Source organism: Hyperolius riggenbachi, chromosome 3, assembly GCF_040937935.1.
Source record: "Hyperolius riggenbachi isolate aHypRig1 chromosome 3, aHypRig1.pri, whole genome shotgun sequence".
Taxonomy (NCBI): Eukaryota; Metazoa; Chordata; class Amphibia; order Anura; family Hyperoliidae; genus Hyperolius; species Hyperolius riggenbachi.
This window is the reverse complement of record NC_090648.1, coordinates 217,690,567-217,708,249: the sequence shown is the minus strand read 5'-3', so window position 1 is coordinate 217,708,249 and position 17,683 is coordinate 217,690,567. Positions and strand designations below refer to the sequence as shown.

The 17,683-nt window shown below is 43.7% G+C and overlaps 1 protein-coding gene across 3 annotated transcripts in view; it reads left to right on the top strand.

The window, feature by feature from the left end:
• Positions 1–17,683, top strand: part of CYP11A1 (cytochrome P450 family 11 subfamily A member 1) — a 79,451-nt gene that overhangs the window by 35,048 nt on the left and 26,720 nt on the right. For all 3 annotated transcript variants that reach the window (XM_068272579.1, XM_068272582.1, XM_068272580.1), the window contains 3 exons: positions 7,846–8,045; positions 10,422–10,625; positions 13,832–13,986. In XM_068272579.1, the coding sequence (XP_068128680.1) occupies positions 7,846–8,045; positions 10,422–10,625; positions 13,832–13,986 (559 nt within the window). The remainder of the gene's footprint in view (positions 1–7,845; positions 8,046–10,421; positions 10,626–13,831; positions 13,987–17,683) is intronic.

Here is a 17,683-nt window from a genome sequence, read left to right as displayed (position 1 = left end):
CCACAGCGCTAGCGAAAAGTGGCTAGCGCGATCCAGAGAGGCAGAACAGAAGAGATAGCTGGTAGCAACCGCTGCACCAGCTACATTGGAGGAAATAATTATTTGACCCCTCACTGATTTTGTAAGTTTTTCCAATGACAAAGAAATGAAAAGTCTCAGAACAGTATCATTTCAATGGTAGGTTTATTTTAACAGTGGCAGATAGCACATCAAAAGGAAAATCGAAAAAAATAACCTTAAATAAAAGATAGCAACTGATTTGCATTTCATTCAGTGAAATACGTTTTTGAACCCCTACCAACCATTAAGAGTTCTGGCTCCCACAGAGTGGTTAGACACTTCTACTCAATTAGTCACCCTTATTAAGGACACCTGTCTTAACTAGTCACCTGTATAAAAGACACCTGTCCACAGAATCAATTAATCAAGCAGACTCCAAACTCTCCAACATGGGAAAGACCAAAGAGCTGTCCAAGGATGTCAGAGACAAAATTGTAGACCTGCACAAGGCTGGAATGGGCTACAAAACCATTAGCAAGAAGCTGGGAGAGAAGGTGACAACTGTTGGTGCGATTGTTCAAAAATGGAAGGAGCACAAAATGACCATCAATCGACCTCGCTCTGGGGCTCCACGCAAGATCTCACCTCGTGGGGTGTCAATGGTTCTGAGAAAGGTGAAAAAGCATCCTAGAACTACACGGGAGGAGTTAGTGAATGACCTCAAATTAGCAGGGACCACAGTCACCAAGAAAACCATTGGAAACACATTACACCGCAATGGATTAAAATCCTGCAGGGCTCGCAAGGTCCCCCTGCTTAAGAAGGCACATGTGCAGGCCCGTCTGAAGTTTGCCAATGAACACCTGAATGATTCAGTGAGTGACTGGGAGAAGGTGCTGTGGTCTGATGAGACCAAAATAGAGCTCTTTGGCATTAACTCAACTCGCTGCGTTTGGAGGAAGAAAAATGCTGCCTATGACCCCAAAACACCGTCCCCACCGTCAAGCATGGGGGTGGAAACATTTTGCTTTGGGGGTGTTTTTCTGCTAAGGGCACAGGACAACTTAATCGCATTAACGGGAAAATGGACGGAGCCATGTATCGTGAAATCCTGAACGACAACCTCCTTCCCTCTGCCAGGAAACTGAAAATGGGTCGTGGATGGGTGTTCCAGCACGACAATGACCCAAAACATACAGCAAAGGCAACAAAGGAGTGGCTCAAGAAGAAGCACATTAAGGTCATGGAGTGGCCTAGTCAGTCTCTGGACCTTAATCCAATAGAAAACCTATGGAGGGAGCTCAAGCTCAGAGTTGCACAGAGACAGCCTCGAAACCTTAGGGATTTAGAGATGATCTGCAAAGAGGAGTGGACCAACATTCCTCCTAAAATGTGTGCAAACTTGGTCATCAATTACAAGAAACGTTTGACCTCTGTGCTTGCAAACAAGGGTTTTTCCACTAAGTATTAAGTCTTCTATTGTTAGAGGGTTCAAAAACTTATTTCACTCAATGAAATGCAAATCAGTTGCTATCTTTTATTTAAGGTTATTGTTTTGATTCTCCTTTTGATGTGCTATCTGCCACTGTAAAAATAAACCTACCATTGAAATGATACTGTTCTGAGACTTTTCATTTCTTTGTCATTGGACAAACTTACAAAATCAGTGAGGGGTCAAATAATTATTTCCTCCACTGTATGCTCCAAGAACAGATATCAGAACGACTTCCTATCGACCACCGCTGGGACAGGACAATCGCAACAGACAAACAAAACAGATAAACAATCCTAACTGCACTAGGGAAATCTGCCTAGCACAGTTTCCAGGAATTACTCTAAGCTGATCTTCAAACAGAGAGTAAGGCTGACACCCCACCAGGAGTGTTACATAGGACGAAATCCTTATGACCAGCGAAGCATTGTGGGAAAGACATAGTACTTATAGTACACGCCTCCAATGAATGTGGCCAGGCAATTTGCATGACAACGTATGCAAATTCCTCAGCAAGCACAAGCTGCAAAACTGACAGAAGCTCTTCTTTCCAGAGTCCTGCAGCATGCAAACCTACACAATGGTCAAAAGGCTGCCTGCCTGCACAGGCAGCTGAGCAAATCATCACAGTACCCCCCCCCCCTCCAGGGTCGAATTCCAGACGACCCTCAAAACTGCTATTAGCAACAGACTCAAACTGAAGACTCATGAAGGTCGGGGCAGCCCGACAAGGTCCAATTCCAGAGTCAGTCCACCCGAAACCGACCTCATCGGAAACAGAAGCCACCGAAACATGCCCATCAGCACTACAAGTCTTAGCGTAACACTTATCAGGACTGTGGATACCAGAGAAGAAGCTACCGAAATCCTCCAGACAATACCCACCACCTTCCAAGGAGCGTTCGAAAATACCAAATCTGCCACAAAACCTGTTCGAAGTGTCCCTTACAACACAAAAGCCACCGTTGATCTTTTCTAGGGTACCAAGCAAAATTTCTCCCGGAATCTCCCAGAACCTTTTGAAGCTCCACAGAGATCCCAAGAGGGCAGAACAATCACTAGGCTCACATGGAGAATTACCAAGAACCCCCATGGAATCAATGACAATTCCGGATTCAGAATTACGAGGACACCCATCAAGATCAAAACTTTCAGGGAACACTTCTGGGCATGCAAGCAGGCAGGCCATATCAGAGCATGTCTCCACCGAGGAAGCATCTGAGTACGCTGGTAACCGAGGCACACTTGGGCTTTCTGGGTCACAGAGCACACTGGGGTACACCAGCACAGGAGAAACCTCAGGACATGTCGGGGAACTGCCAACCTCAGAGTCCGGCACGACAAGACCAAAACCAGTACCGGGCAGAGAATCATCATGAGTGGAGGTCACAGGCACTGGACTTTCAAAAGAAGACTCGGATACAAATTCAGAAATTTCTGTGACTGCAATATCATCATTGACTACACATGACTGAAGCTCCACCAGAGCTGAAAAGGTAGCCAGCAAGGCAGCAATGCCTACGGAAGAGGGCAACACCTCAGAAGGACTTGGGGGGCAGGAGACATCTCCTACACGTTCTGCACCCTTTGGGAGGAACTCGGAGACCTCCAGAACATCATTTTTCAAGTTTTCTAAGAAGGATTCTGTACTATCCATGTTACAGGGCAAAACTGGAACTTTATTTTGTGAACAGGGCAGATGTCCCAGGGAAGGTTCCACCACAAACTGAGACTGGATCTCATCATCATGAGGGGAATGTACAGGTATATTTATTGGAACACACACTGACTCCCTAACTTCAATCTCACTGCACCCAGAATTCTGCGTAGCAGTCAAACTAGCTTGCAACTCCAAAACTGCAGAAAAACAGGTAAAAATAGCAGCAATACCTAGACGAGCCTCTAGGGGCAGGGCAGGAGATATTGTACAAGGCAATATTGACTCATCCAGAGTACAGGGTGGAGAGTCAGAACTTCCCTCAGAGCAAGAAAGGGGCTCACAAACGTCAGTGTGAAAGGAAAACATGTTTTTATTCATGGTACAGGGCAGGTTCAGAGAAAGTGTCTCTGAATAAGGCAAAGAGGGTTCAGCATCAGATTCGCAAAACCGAAGCGCTGTCTCACTCTTAGATTCGGCTAACAATGTCGAATCCGAGGAATCAGAACGCAAAACCTGCGAATCAAAATTCACTTTAGGTTGTGAAACTGACGCTTCTATAGCGCAAACCTCCGCGATCTGCGGAGCAAACTGTAAGGCATCTAGGACCGAAACGCTGGAGCAACTGTCCCCAGGCAACGGGCCCTTACAGGTGTGAACAGGGTGAGACAGAGACTCATCTGCAGAAGAAATAGTGACATCAACAGGACAAACTTTATTAGGCATATTAAATTTACTTTTGACGCTGTATAGTCGAGAACTTTTCCCCATAGCAGGGTCACAGACGGAAGATCTCAAAGATCTGTTACTAAATGACAAAGGATCCCACACATCCTTGAGGAAACCGGCAGACTCATGCCGATCACAATCTGCAGGAACATCCGAGAAACAGGCATCAGATCACACAGATTCAAACTGCACACTGTCAGGAGAGAATCCTTCAGGATTCGCACAGGAATCAACCACAGCGGCACACTCATTCATTTCAGATTGCACAAAGTCAAGACTCTCATGCTTTACCCCAGAAAGGCAGGAACAATCATCCGACAACGATGTCTCTTTATTGGAATCAATTGGTTGGTGTGTGTGCAACTCATCCAAAATCGTTTGCCATACATAGATCACCAGATCCACATCATCCTTGTCACATTCATCGGAATCAATCAGAAGGTACATTGAATCGAGACAAGCATTCAAGACATTTTCGCTTATTGCGATGTAAAAATCGCAAAAGGCTTTCCAATCAACATCGAATTCTTCCAGCAAGGCCCCAATATCCCAGGAAGCAAATGGGGGTTCAAACAGGCCAGTATCCAAATAATCTCCATAGGGGTGGAGTTCAGGAACAAGAACAGATTTTTTAACTGCTTTAATATAGTGTGCGATCCTACCTATAGCAGGATCCACATGAGCTTTGGATTGGGGCAAAAAAGCCGGAGACGGAACAACATCATTACAAACATCAATAGGGAGTGTTTTATTCCGATGCTTGCGTTTTTTAGTTTTTCTCTTTTTAGCCACTTTGCATGTCTGCTGTTTAAAACCTGAAGTGGCAACAGACACATTGAACTGATTGTCATACTGAAAAGTTTTGCATGGAAGGGAAAGATCAGCTGACTTATCAGCAGCTACACACTCAATCAGAGCAGGTGGTAAGCCAGGCAGTTTAAACCAGTGAGAGAATATCACTGCAAGCAACTGATACAGATTACCATTCCAAGAATTGATTTTTAACAGATCATACGTCCAGGTGAACAAATCGTCTTTTAAGAGCACATAGGCAAACAGAAGAGCCGACATGGACGGATCAGAAATCTGAAAGGTGGGATTCAGGCAAAACCTCACACATTCAGAAAGAAATTCCGCCTTGGTCTCTGAATTAAGCCTTTTAAAGCTCCTAAAGACACAGGACCCAAACTCGACAAAATCGTACAAATCGGAATTTCCGTCTACACTGGGGTTTTTTTGGTTGGGCTGGTCATACTGTAACGATTGTGGAACTTTCTCCGTGAGCAGCGCACAACGCGTGCACTGATACGGTGAAAATCCCCCACAAGCGTATAATTGCAGGCACCCAGCAAAAGGTGCTACGCACCCGTAGAGGGAAATTCCTGTCGGCAGATGGCACTGGGGAGTGCAGAGGAACCAAGCCTCTGTACCTCCACAAATGCCAGACAGGAATTGTACGAAGCGCAGAACGCAATAGCAAGAGAAGCGATTGCGAATGAGAACGAGCAAAGGGACAGGTTGTATGTGTGTGCGCCAATCTAGTCGCCACCCCGCGACCGCACACACACAACAGCAGATACGAAAAAGAAATGCGATCGCGAGAGGTGCGATCGCCAGACGTGACACAAGGCAGATCAGAATAGAATACGAGGGTAGCAAAGGCACAGCAAATAATACAATGAGAAGATGCGGAAAACAACAAACGCTAGCTAACCGCGAACACCGCACTCATTCGCAACAGTGCACGCGGTTATGCGCGGTCTCCACGTGATAAGCACAATAGAGACAAGCACGCCTAACTAACCATCGACAGACAAACATGAAACAGAGGACGCGAACGCTTGCTTAACGGTTACCTCACCGAGCCTCCAGCAAGCGGTCATAGCAGACAAGACAGACACACGAAAACAGGGACAAGCGAGAGATAGGATCCACAGCGCTAGCGAAAAGTGGCTAGCGCGATCTAGGTACAGAGTAGCAGAACATAAGGATCCACAGCACTAGCGAAAAGTGGCTAGCGCGATCCCAGGAGACAGAACAGAAGGATCCACAGCGCTAGCGAAAAGTGGCTAGCATGATCCCAGGAGACAGAACAGAAGAGATAGCTGGTAGCAACCGCTGCACCAGCTATGCTCCAAGAACAGAGATCAGAACGACTTCCTATCGACCACCGCTGGGACAGGACAATCGCAACAGACAAACAAAACAGATAAACAATCCTAACTGCACTAGGGAAATCTGCCTAGCACAGTTTCCAGGAATTACTCTAAGCTGATCTTCAAACAGAGAGTAAGGCTGACACCCCACCAGGAGTGTTACATAGGACGAAATCCTTATGACCAGCGAAGCATTGTGGGAAAGACATAGTACTTATAGTACACGCCTCCAATGAATGTGGCCAGGCAATTTGCATGACAACGTATGCAAATTCCTCAGCAAGCACAAGCTGCAAAACTGACAGAAGCTCTTCTTTCCAGAGTCCTGCAGCATGCAAACCTACACAATGGTCAAAAGGCTGCCTGCCTGCACAGGCAGCTGAGCAAATCATTACAACTTATTAGTGTATTGCATCATCTGGTCCTCTGTCCTGGAATTTATGTTACATGAATGAAGGTTTCCTGTATCTTGGGGGAATCCATTATACCTATGTGTCTTGGAGGATTATTGGACGTAGGAAGCTAATAAGCTTGGCGTGGTGCGATAGCTCTGCCTCAGGCTCTCCTGCCACAGGACAGTCGCAATAATATCAGAAACTGGCCTTAAGTATACCTGAAGTGACATGTGGAAGGATGAATTAAACATGGAAACATATAGTACTAAGTATACATAGAAATGTACCTGTGTTTACTTTCTATTTTTTTTCATTGCAAGGATAAATAATCCCAGTGCTTTACCGACACATATGAAGCGCCTAATTACAGTCTAATGCAGGGTCAACTCTCCTAAAAGGAAAATATAAGTTAAAACACTTGTATCTAGCATTATAAACAATCCTGATAGCAAGATAGTGCTGAAAACGTCATTACTTTTTTTTGTTCAGAGCCGAATGAACCAGATTTTACATCACACTAACATGGCTGCTGTGCACACTTTTAGAGTTCAATTTTAGCCCATACTTTGAAAATTACAATATTAGGCTCTAAAAATTTTTTTTTACCATTACTGCTACACATACAATTAATTACCTCCTAAAGGGAACCAGAGAGGAACGGGGGGGGGGGGGGGGAAGCACACCGATCGTCGCCACCCCGCGATCGATCGCCGCTATCCGTCGCGACGTGCGCCCCCTCCCCCCCCAGACCCCGTGCGCTGCCTGGCCAATCAGTGCCAGGCAGCGCCGAGGGGTGGATCGGAACTCCCAATGACGTCACGACGTCGCTGACGGGGGAAGCCCTCCAGGAAATCCCGTTCTTTGAACGGGATTTCCTGATCGGAGATCGCCGAAGGCTATCATGTAGCAAGCCTTGGGCTCGCTACATGATTTAAAAAAAAAAAAAAAAAAAAAAAACTGCTGCGCTGCCTCCTGGCGAAAATCATTAGACCGCCAGGAGGGTTAAGCCACTTGGAAGCTAGAAAATACTCAGAATAATTTTGATAGTACCTTTTCACCTACTTTTTGGTACTTTTTCAATTGCAGAGTGCTGAAAAGTTTCTTTAAACAGAAGATGAAATGTTATCTCCTAGGAAAAAACTTTGGAGAAAAGTGAATTGAAGAAGGGTCGTTTATTGTATTTTGTACAGTTGCATGCCTTGGTGTTTACTGGTTTATCTGCCTATGTCCTCTTGGCCTGTCGTGCTCTTTATGTCTGTACCAATGAGGTTCAATGATTTTTGTACCAAATAAATTACTCACAGGAGCAACAAGCCAGATTTTTAACATCATTTAAAACTGATCTTTCTATATATAACTTAAAACACCGAACATACTATTGTTTTGTTTCAACCTATTTTTTTTATGGTCTTTAAGGAGTGGAGAGGACTGGCGCTGTCAGCGACTGATGCTAAATCGAGAAGTCTTGTCAGTAGCAGGGATGAATCGTTTTCTGCCTCTTCTGGATGATGTAGGGCAAGACTTTGTCCGCAGAGTTTACACTCAGGTGGAGAGAAGTGGTCGGGGTAGATGGACAGCTGACATGACCAATGAGCTTTTTCGATTCGCACTGGAGTGTAAGTAAAGAAATAAAGAATGCATGTATGAATATGTTAGGCCAGGTGCATTTGAGGCACTTCTCGGAATTTCTGCCCACTGTGCCCCGGTTGTCAGGGCACGAAGTGTTCATACTACCGGTAGTGTCCTGAATCCTTCCAGCTCCCATTGCCATGGTGTCGGTGCTGCCGCCTCCCCTTACATCAACACTGCATGCTGGGGCCAGCAAATCAAGCAAATGTTTAAAATAAAACTGTGCAGCGGCCACGTAGGCAAAACCCTGCAGCTCTATCCAGGATGGCTTGGCAGCATCAGGTGAGAAAAGCATCAGCTCAGTGTGAAGATCAGCGGCACACGTAAGAGAGTGAGGGTTGGAAAAGTACAGCAGCATGGTACAGGTTTTCTTCCTTGTAGGTGTAGGGAAAGTTTTTATGCAACTTCTACAGGCTGGCTGGCTGGCTGAGAGAAGAGCAGTGTATGTATATGTGTGTGTGTGTGTGTGTGTGTGTGTGTGTCTTGGGGTGCTATGTTTCTATTTTAGGGTCATGCTACCTACAAGTCCCCTGGTTACACTGGTCTCCACTTCCTACTATTACTTTGCCACTCATTCATCAGTCTGACAGAAGCCATGCATTGTTCTACTCTGCACCCTGTTTGGACATGCAACTTGTCCAGCTGTATGCAGTGGTTGCGGTCTGGAGTCTTCTAGGCATTTGCACTTAAGATGTGCCACTTGTACATGAGAGAGTAGCATTTCCAAAGTGCGTATGTCTACAATGCTCCACGGTCAGGCGGGTGTGCAGACAAGCAGGGAGCATGGAATAGGACAGAACATTTTCGCTTCTATTTGACTGGCATAAGGCACAGCTACAAAGGAAAGCAAAGTGGTAGAATGGAGGGGAGGCCTGCGTAACCAGCAGACCTGTATGTTTGCCTGGTCCTTATGTTGATATCTCTTATTGCTGTTTGTATGAAACTAGTGTATTTTTTTTATTAAATGAGAGGGCACTCCAGCCAACAATTTGCTGGTCAGGCACGCTGTCTTGAGTATACACTGCTGCTAGGTTAATGTACATTTAACCCACCCAGCAACCCAGCATTGAAGTTTCTAAATGGAGGTTACTATCTGAGTTTTCACTGAGAGAGCCAAAGCTGGGACACACTACAAGACTCTGCATAATGAAGTGCAGCACCATCCCAACCAGTCCCTGATTGCTAGTCACCAGAGTATTATTAAAGGGCACAGAAGATTTGGAATGCTTATAGACACATCAGAGTTGGAACCGAAACATTCTAGAATGACGTTTTGGCCAAAGTCTAATGGGAGTACAGGATGTGTGTCTACAAATAACTTAATCCTGTGTACAGACCAATTAGATATTGATCCTCTTCTTTTCTATTTTTCCTAGTAAAAAGTCACTCAATCTTAACCTAACTTGCGATTCTACTACCATAGAGCCAATGGCTTTTGTAGCTATGGGGAACAGTGTTCATTTTGAATAGCTTTTTATCCAGGCATGTTTACTGAATAATGAGAGGTCATTATTAAAGGCATTCTATACAGCTTTTATAATCAGGACACACCCACTTTAAGCTTGCCTACATTTGTAGGGTCGGTGTTCTCTTTTGCCTTCTACCTATAGTTATAATTATCAGCCACAAAGGTCTCTTTATCCTTTCACACTTCCCTGGAGGCTTCTGTATGGATGCCAAATGCTGCTATCACTTACAAACAATGACAAGTTCATTTCAGGACAGGAAACAGAACGGTCAAAGAATAAGTATGGCATTTCTGTTATACAGCAGTTAAGGTGGCCATACATCAAGTGATTCTGATTCAACCGACAAAGCAACTTTATTAATCGATCAACTTCAGTATGGTTGATCGAAAGTCGATCGACTAAGGGCCCACACACTGCAAACAATATCCTATGCGGTTAACCTTCACTAATAGATCTGACCGATATTGAGTCTACATGCTCTGAATGCAAAACTCGATTCAGAGTCGATCAAATGACAAGTGAACAGTAGCCGATTCCTATGCAATCAACCGATATCTTGCATCCTGCTTGATCGACTAAGCTGGTTCAATTCAACCCAATATAAGCCACTTTTCATCGATTGGGCATACTGGAACACACTCGGCTCTCTCTCAATTCTATAAAATGATCAAATCAAATGGTCGATTGTACAACCAAATCACTAGATATATGGTCACCTTTACTAAAGAAATAAAAGCGACACACTTTCAGTATACTGATAAACTCAACAATACAAGGCTTATAATTATATTCAGACTTCTGTGCTTATAGTATTGTAATATTGCAATAAATCCAACTGTATTTTGTTTAAAACTTTTATAAGTGTGCTAATGCATAAATGTAATACTCTGACAGCTGTCTCCTATGTGCTGTATGGACAGCGGCTTGGTCTTCTGCAGGACTACATCAACCCTGAATCTCAAGAGTTTATAGACTCAGTAACACTAATGTTCCACACCACCATCCCAATGTTGTTCATCCCCCCACGCCTGTTCAAGCTCACCAACTCATCTATATGGACAGACCATGTAAAGGCCTGGGACTCTATCTTCAACCATGGTAAGTATACAATAACAGCTGACTATATTTTTCGGCACTCCAAACGTTATAGAAGCTATAGCTTATAAGGCAATTGCATTGTACACTTAGAGCCCTACCACAATCTAGAGATTATTGTTTATCTACAACTAATACTACTACTACTACTACTACTACTGCTACCGCTGCCGCCATCACTACCACCACCACCATCACTACTACTACTACTACTACTGCTACTACTGCTACTGCTGCCGCCATCACTACCACCACCACCACCATTACTATTACTACTACTACTACTTCTCTATAAGGAGAATATTGTTGGTTAAGTTATTCATATATAGAGGTATTAAATGAGATGCTAATAATTTTGAGTTGATGAAAATTGTTTGCTAATTTATGGTAATATATGTATCTGTGTGTGTGTGTATATACAGTATAGACATATATATTTATACAAACTTTACAACAATTATTTTGTCTGTTTTCAAACTGCATAAACTTGTATAAAATTAGAATAACATTTGCATCAGCTTCTAATGGTCAGCATCTAATTGACCATACCTAATCATATCTGAAGGTGGCCATTTATGGTACAATGCCACAGCTGATCGACCGTTTTTGATCGCCATGGTAATCGATCGAAAATGATCCGTCGTGTCCATTAACAGCTGAATTCCTGCTAACCAATTTGATCAGATAATAGTTTGCATAACCAACTATGATGTGAAAGGTAACTGATACCAAGAGGGTGCCGATGGATGGGTGGCACGCTACCACAACTGAGCTGGAGGAGGAAATTAAAGAAACAAAATTAATGGAATCAATCTGTATTTCGGATCTATTCCATTGATTTGATAAAATTGGTTAGCGGGAAATTCGGCCGTCAATGGACACAACCGATTGTTTTGACACCTTAACAAGTTTGCAAGTTGAGATGCTTGGAACTATTCATGTAACTTGGCAGTGTTTTACAACCACATTACCAGCTGTGATGCTGAGTAAGATGTAAATAAAGGCAATGCGATAGACCCTAGATTTAATTGAAAATAGCACAAAGATAATGCAGTAGGGATTGAAACTGAAAAATATTATTGTTTTAGGAAAAATATATGTTTATTCTGAATTCGATATCAGGAACATTTGACAGAAAATTTGGGATGAGGCATCTACTGCTGTATAGCATCAACTTTTTTTTAACAGCATCCTGTAAATGAGAAGACCCAATTGCTGTAGTTTCATTTGTGAAATGTTGTCCTAGTGAATCCTGATACAGGATTTCCACTGCTCAACAATTTGGGGTCTCTTATTCTTCTTCTATTTTCATCATGCCCCATATGTTTTCAGTGGGTGATACAGGTATATGGCTGGACTAGCACCAGGATTCTTTTCCTACAGAGCCATGCTGGTTTAATTGGGTTAGAATTTGGTTGGCATTTTTTTCAGAATTAAGCAAGGTTATACCTAAAAAATAAATGGTAGCATATGTTTTTCCTAGGCTTTATGTATATCATTCATCATCAATGGTGCCTTACCAGATGTGCAAGTTACCCCTTCCATATGCACCAATGAACCCCAACACCATCAGTAAAGTATTGTACCGTGTTAGCCATCAGTAAAAGCAAGACGTTTTGAATCAGGTTGATACCATTTACTGGCTAACTTCTGCTATTAGTCTAACGATTGAACGTACACACATCAAACTGTCATTCAAACTGGGAAAATCAGATGTGTGTACGTACATTTAGATGTCCTGTTTCATTTAAGGCATCTTGAAGGGAATATCCAGGCTGCCTGCGCACAGTACACTCCACACCACGTGCGAGTAATTGACAGCAGCACTAGTAGAGTACAAGATAAGTATAGGTTTTCTCTCAGTTCATCTTAAATGAGTTTGGACTCACATCTTGTTCAGATCAAATTTTACATGTACCCCAGGTCTGAAGCTCATCCCAACTAAATGAGACACAACAGTATACACATTTATTTTAATGGAGTGGGAAAAGGGTCACAACCAGGGTTGGTTCTAAACTTATCGCTGCCTGAGACAAACTTGTGACGATGTCCCCCCATTTGAACCCTCACTCACTGTTAGACTCTTCACACAGCACAACAAGCTGGTTTTCCCCAATGATGACCTCTTCAACTCGCTCTCCTCTCACTTCTCCTCCTACTCTGATTGTATGCTGTTAGCATAAACACAGTACAAACCTGCTGCCCCTGTAATTTCTGAGCCTGATGCAAATGTTTCTCCTTGCTTCATGAGAGAACCGACCTTGGTTACAACCTTTGTTAAACTGTTTCTTGCTGTCTGCGTCTCCACTGGTGAAATACCTTTTCTTCCTATGTTTTTAGCTGAGTTAATATGAAGACACAGACAGCAATAAAATGCAGATAGAAGTTCAAACCCATGCCTACTGTAGGGGGAACTAAAAACCAAAAACAGTTGCCTGCCGATAGAGTACAAACCATGCACAAAATAATATTTTGTGTTACTTGAAAGGAAACAAAGAAAACAACTGTATGAATTGTACAAAATACACATTATTTTGTTTGATGATTATTTTATTTACAGAAATTGAAGCAACAGATAACACTACACAAGGCAAACATGGTTATATGACAGGAGAAAATATATCTATATTATGGATCTTAAGCAGAAGCCTACTCTAAATTTAAATTAAACGTATTTTAAATAAATAAAGGCAGTAAGGAATCACTGGCGATGTCATTATTGCTTGTCTCAATTTTATTGATTTTCCTTTTTCAATTAAACAGGCTGTACTGTGCATAACTGAACATCCTGATGTTATTGAATGCCGCCAAATTAGACCCTTTTGAGGTTCAGTAATTATCTGATATTTTGCAAATTAGAATAGGCATTCATGTTTTTTGCTTCAGCACACATTTCTGCGGTTTGCAACCAAAGCAAGTCAGAGGTTCTCACAAACAGTGCGTTTCAGTTTTGCAATAGGTAGAGTACCATAGGGAATGTCTAAGTTTATTGAAAAGTACACATTTGCATCCACTTTTCATAAAAGGATGCAAATCTTACAGACAGCTCTCAGCTATCTGTAGATACTGTTACATCATTTAATACAGGTAAAAAATGTCACTTTGTATTGCTAAAGAAAAGTTTACTATTAAGTGTACCTTAGAGACTTAATGCCTCGAGAACAGGAAAACAAAGAAATATCTCTAATCACTGCCTCTCTCCTCCATAGCTGATCGTTGTATACAGGGAATTTACAGCTCAATACGGCAGCGACCAGATAACACATACTCCGGAGTACTTTCCAGTCTTCTTCTCCAGGGCCAATCCCCTTTGGAGGACATCAAGGCTAGCATGACAGAGCTGATGGCTGGAGGTGTGGATACGGTAAGTGGCAGAGTGGGAGGACATCAAGGCTAGCATGACAGAGCTGATGGCTGGAGGTGTGGATACAGTAAGTGGCAGAGCGGGAGGACATCAAGGCTAGCATGACAGAGCTGATGGCTGGAGGTGTGGATACAGTAAGTGGCAGAGCAGGAGGACATCAAGGCTAGCGTGACTGAGCTGATGACTGGAGGTGTGGATACGGTAAGTGGCAGAGCGGGAGGACATCAAGGCTAGCGTGACGGAGCTGATGGCTGGAGGTGTGGATACAGTAAGTGGAGGAGCGGGAGGACATCAAGGCTAGCATGACAGAGCTGATGGCTGGAGGTGTGGATACGGTAAGTGGCAGAGCGGGAGGACATCAATGCTAGCGTGACGGAGCTGATGGCTGGAGGTGTGGATACAGTAAGTGGAGGAGCGGGAGGACATCAAGGCTAGCATGACAGAGCTGATGGCTGGAGGTGTGGATACGGTAAGTGGCAGAGTGGGAGGACATCAAGGCTAGCGTGACGGAGCTGAGGGCTGGAGGTGTGGATGCGGTAAGTAGCAGAGCTAGGAACCCTCTTGCAGGAAACACATCAGGCAGAAACGCTATCGTTTTTTCCGCTAATGCAAGTCTATGGGCCACATATAAAAACGCATATATGTACATTTTACATTGTGCGTTTTTGAAAATGAACAACTTGCTGCATTTTCAAAAACGCATGTAAAATGCACATAATGTATCTCAATGGAGACACAGGGGAATGCATTTAACAGAAAACACATACTTTAAAAGAAGCGTTTTTAAAGTGTTTAACACATGCTTTAAAAGAAAAAAATATGTTACCATTGATTAGGTAAATAAAATTAAAAACGCAAATGGAAAACACACCAAAAACATATGAAAAATGCACATGCGAAATGCAATCGTAAGCGCAAACAAAAAATGCAGCAAAAAATGAAAAACGAACAGCGCAGAAAATGCATGGTTTTCTGCACTGCCAAGTGTGCTTCCAGCTTCCAGCTTTCAAGTGACTAGAGATGGTTAATGAGACGCAAATACAGTGGAACCTTGGTTTACAAGCACAATTTGCTTGTAATCCAAAGCACTCATATCAAAGCAAATTTCCCCAAAAGAATTAATGGAAACCCAGTTAATTTGTTCCACAATTCAGAAACAGTTCAATTAAAATAGTATAACATAAAAATGTAAACAAGACTTTCACTATAACTGACAGAATCATTGCCATCTGTTGGCTCACCCCAACCTTTTTTTTTCTGTGTGACTTTAACAAGGAACTTATCAAATGAAAGTTACTTTTGAGGATTTCAGGAAATGTGACTTTGCTTTGCTCAGTCTCTACACTCAGAGTCCAATCCTGCAGCGCCAAACGGAGAAGAACTATCGGCTCAGCTGTGATGACCTGATGCATGGATACTTTTTTTTTCTCGTGTATCAAGATGTTACTTGTATACCAAGTCACAATTTCACAAAAAACAGCATAGGTAGTATAGCTGCCCCAGTGTAGGTAGTTTAGCTACCCCAGTGTAGGTAGTATAGCTAACCCAGTGTAGGTAGTATAGCTGCCCCAGTATAGGTAGTGTAGCTGCCCCAGTGTAGGTAGTATAGCTGCCCCAGTATAGGTAGTGTAGCTGCCCCAGTGTAGGTAGTATAGCTACCCCAGTGTAGGTAGTATAGCTGCCCCAGTATAGGTAGTGTAGCTGCCCCAGTGTAGGTAGTATATCTGCCCCAGTGTAGGTAATGTAGCTGGCCCAGTGTAGGTAGTAGAGCTGCCCCAGCCTGCTCCCCCCTCTGTTCCCGTGGCCGCCACTCGTGTATCCTTCTGAGCTGGCGGCCACTACCTCTATCCCCGTTCCCGCCGCCACCTCCTTTCCTGCGTCATTCTCCTGCTTCTCCCCACTTCCTCTCCCTCTGTAGTTAGATAGCTACAAGAAAATGGCTGCCGATGTCCACATAGACAGCGGTGGCCATTTTCTTGTAGCACTACAGGAGCAGGGAGAGAGAACGGGGTGGCGAGCCGCTGTGGGTGCTCAGGGGGTGCTTTGACTTCTTTGGGGGTGCTTCAGCACCCCAAAGCACCCCCCTGGTGCCGCCCATATCTGCCTGGCTAAGATCATGAGACAGTTTTACTACTAGCTGAAATGCTGTTGGACAGCTAGCAGCCTGCAGTACAGCCTCCCATAACCTGCTGGTAAGACCCTCTCACATTCACGCTGTCATGAATGTGTAAAGAGCAGTGTGATTTATATTTTAACTAATTCTTAACCCTTCACTATCATTTCTACTAGCATTCTGTTCAATATAAATCTTTTTTAGTTTTATTTTTTATGAATTTCGCGAAAGTGGTACTATAAACCAAGTTACTCTCAATCCAAGGTTTTACTGTAAATTCATATTGGATACAAATGTAATGCAAGTGTGGAATTGGGCCACAACATGTCAGAGCATTTAATTGGCCCAGATTCAAGTAGCATACAAAATATGCATGCAAGTAAGCATTATTTGCATCTCTACAAGTGACATTACTAGATTATAGTCCTCATCCTGACTGCAGAAACTAATAAATAGTTTGACCCCTTACCTCACAGTCAACAGGCACATGGCAGCCAATCAGCTATCCCTCCCACCTGCCCCCCCCCCCCCCCCACCACCACCACCTATCAGAAAGCCAGCACAGAAGCCATTTTGCAGACTGTGTTTGGCTTCAGTGCTAGGCAGATAAAGGAAAGTGTGTTGTGACAGGGAGAGAGTTAGGTAGGCCTGTGTTCTGTATCCTCAGTGCAGATTCTTGCTGCTACCACATTGTCCTGAACAGCTAAGCCCTTCTCAGAGCTGATACATTGTTTTTCTTGCTATTGTATTGCTCTTCTGTGGCCAGTGCACAAGTTAGCTGTTGAAAACAGGTCTGCTGGTCCTAGTAGTGCACCGATCATAACCCACCTTCACACCACTACTGGCATCTGCTATCCACTGGCCCCTATGTAAAACCTAAGTGTTGTAGGAGACAGGTCTGCTGGTCCTAGTAGTGCACCAAGCATAACCCAGTAATGCTTCACACCACTACTGGCATCTAGCATCCATTACTGGCCCCTGTATAAGACCTCAGTGCTGTTGGAGACAGGTCTGCTCTGCTGGTCCTAGTAGTGCACCGGCCATAACCCAATAATCCTTCACCACCACTACTGGCATCTAGTATCCACTACTGCCCCCCTGTATAAGGCCTCAGTGCAGAATCAGTGTTTTTTTGGTCACATAACTGTCATTGAACTACCTCAGCTTGATCATAGAGGCTGGAAAACTGCGATCGCCTGCACTCCCACAATTGTGCGTACAAGCACGGCAGCCACTACACACCACTACACAAAGTTTGCCACTGAGAGGACTAACATTTATGCCCTGGAGGTGTCAACTAGAAAAAACAAAGATATGCTCACCTGACGAAATCACTAAAGGTCTTTGCGGTTGTTTGCGGACTGTGGTGTGTTAAACGTGGCATTTTGTCTGTCAGTGTGAAGCGGGCGTAACCTTTACACTACCTGATTGCCATGTACACACGCAGGATGTTTTAAAGCACTTCATTCCACCAATTTAGGAATGTAATGTGATTTCTGCCCTTTAGCAATTAAAACACGACTCTGCTTCAACTCCGTAATTTTTGGTGGGACTTTTGCCATGGATCTCCGTCCGGTAAGGTAT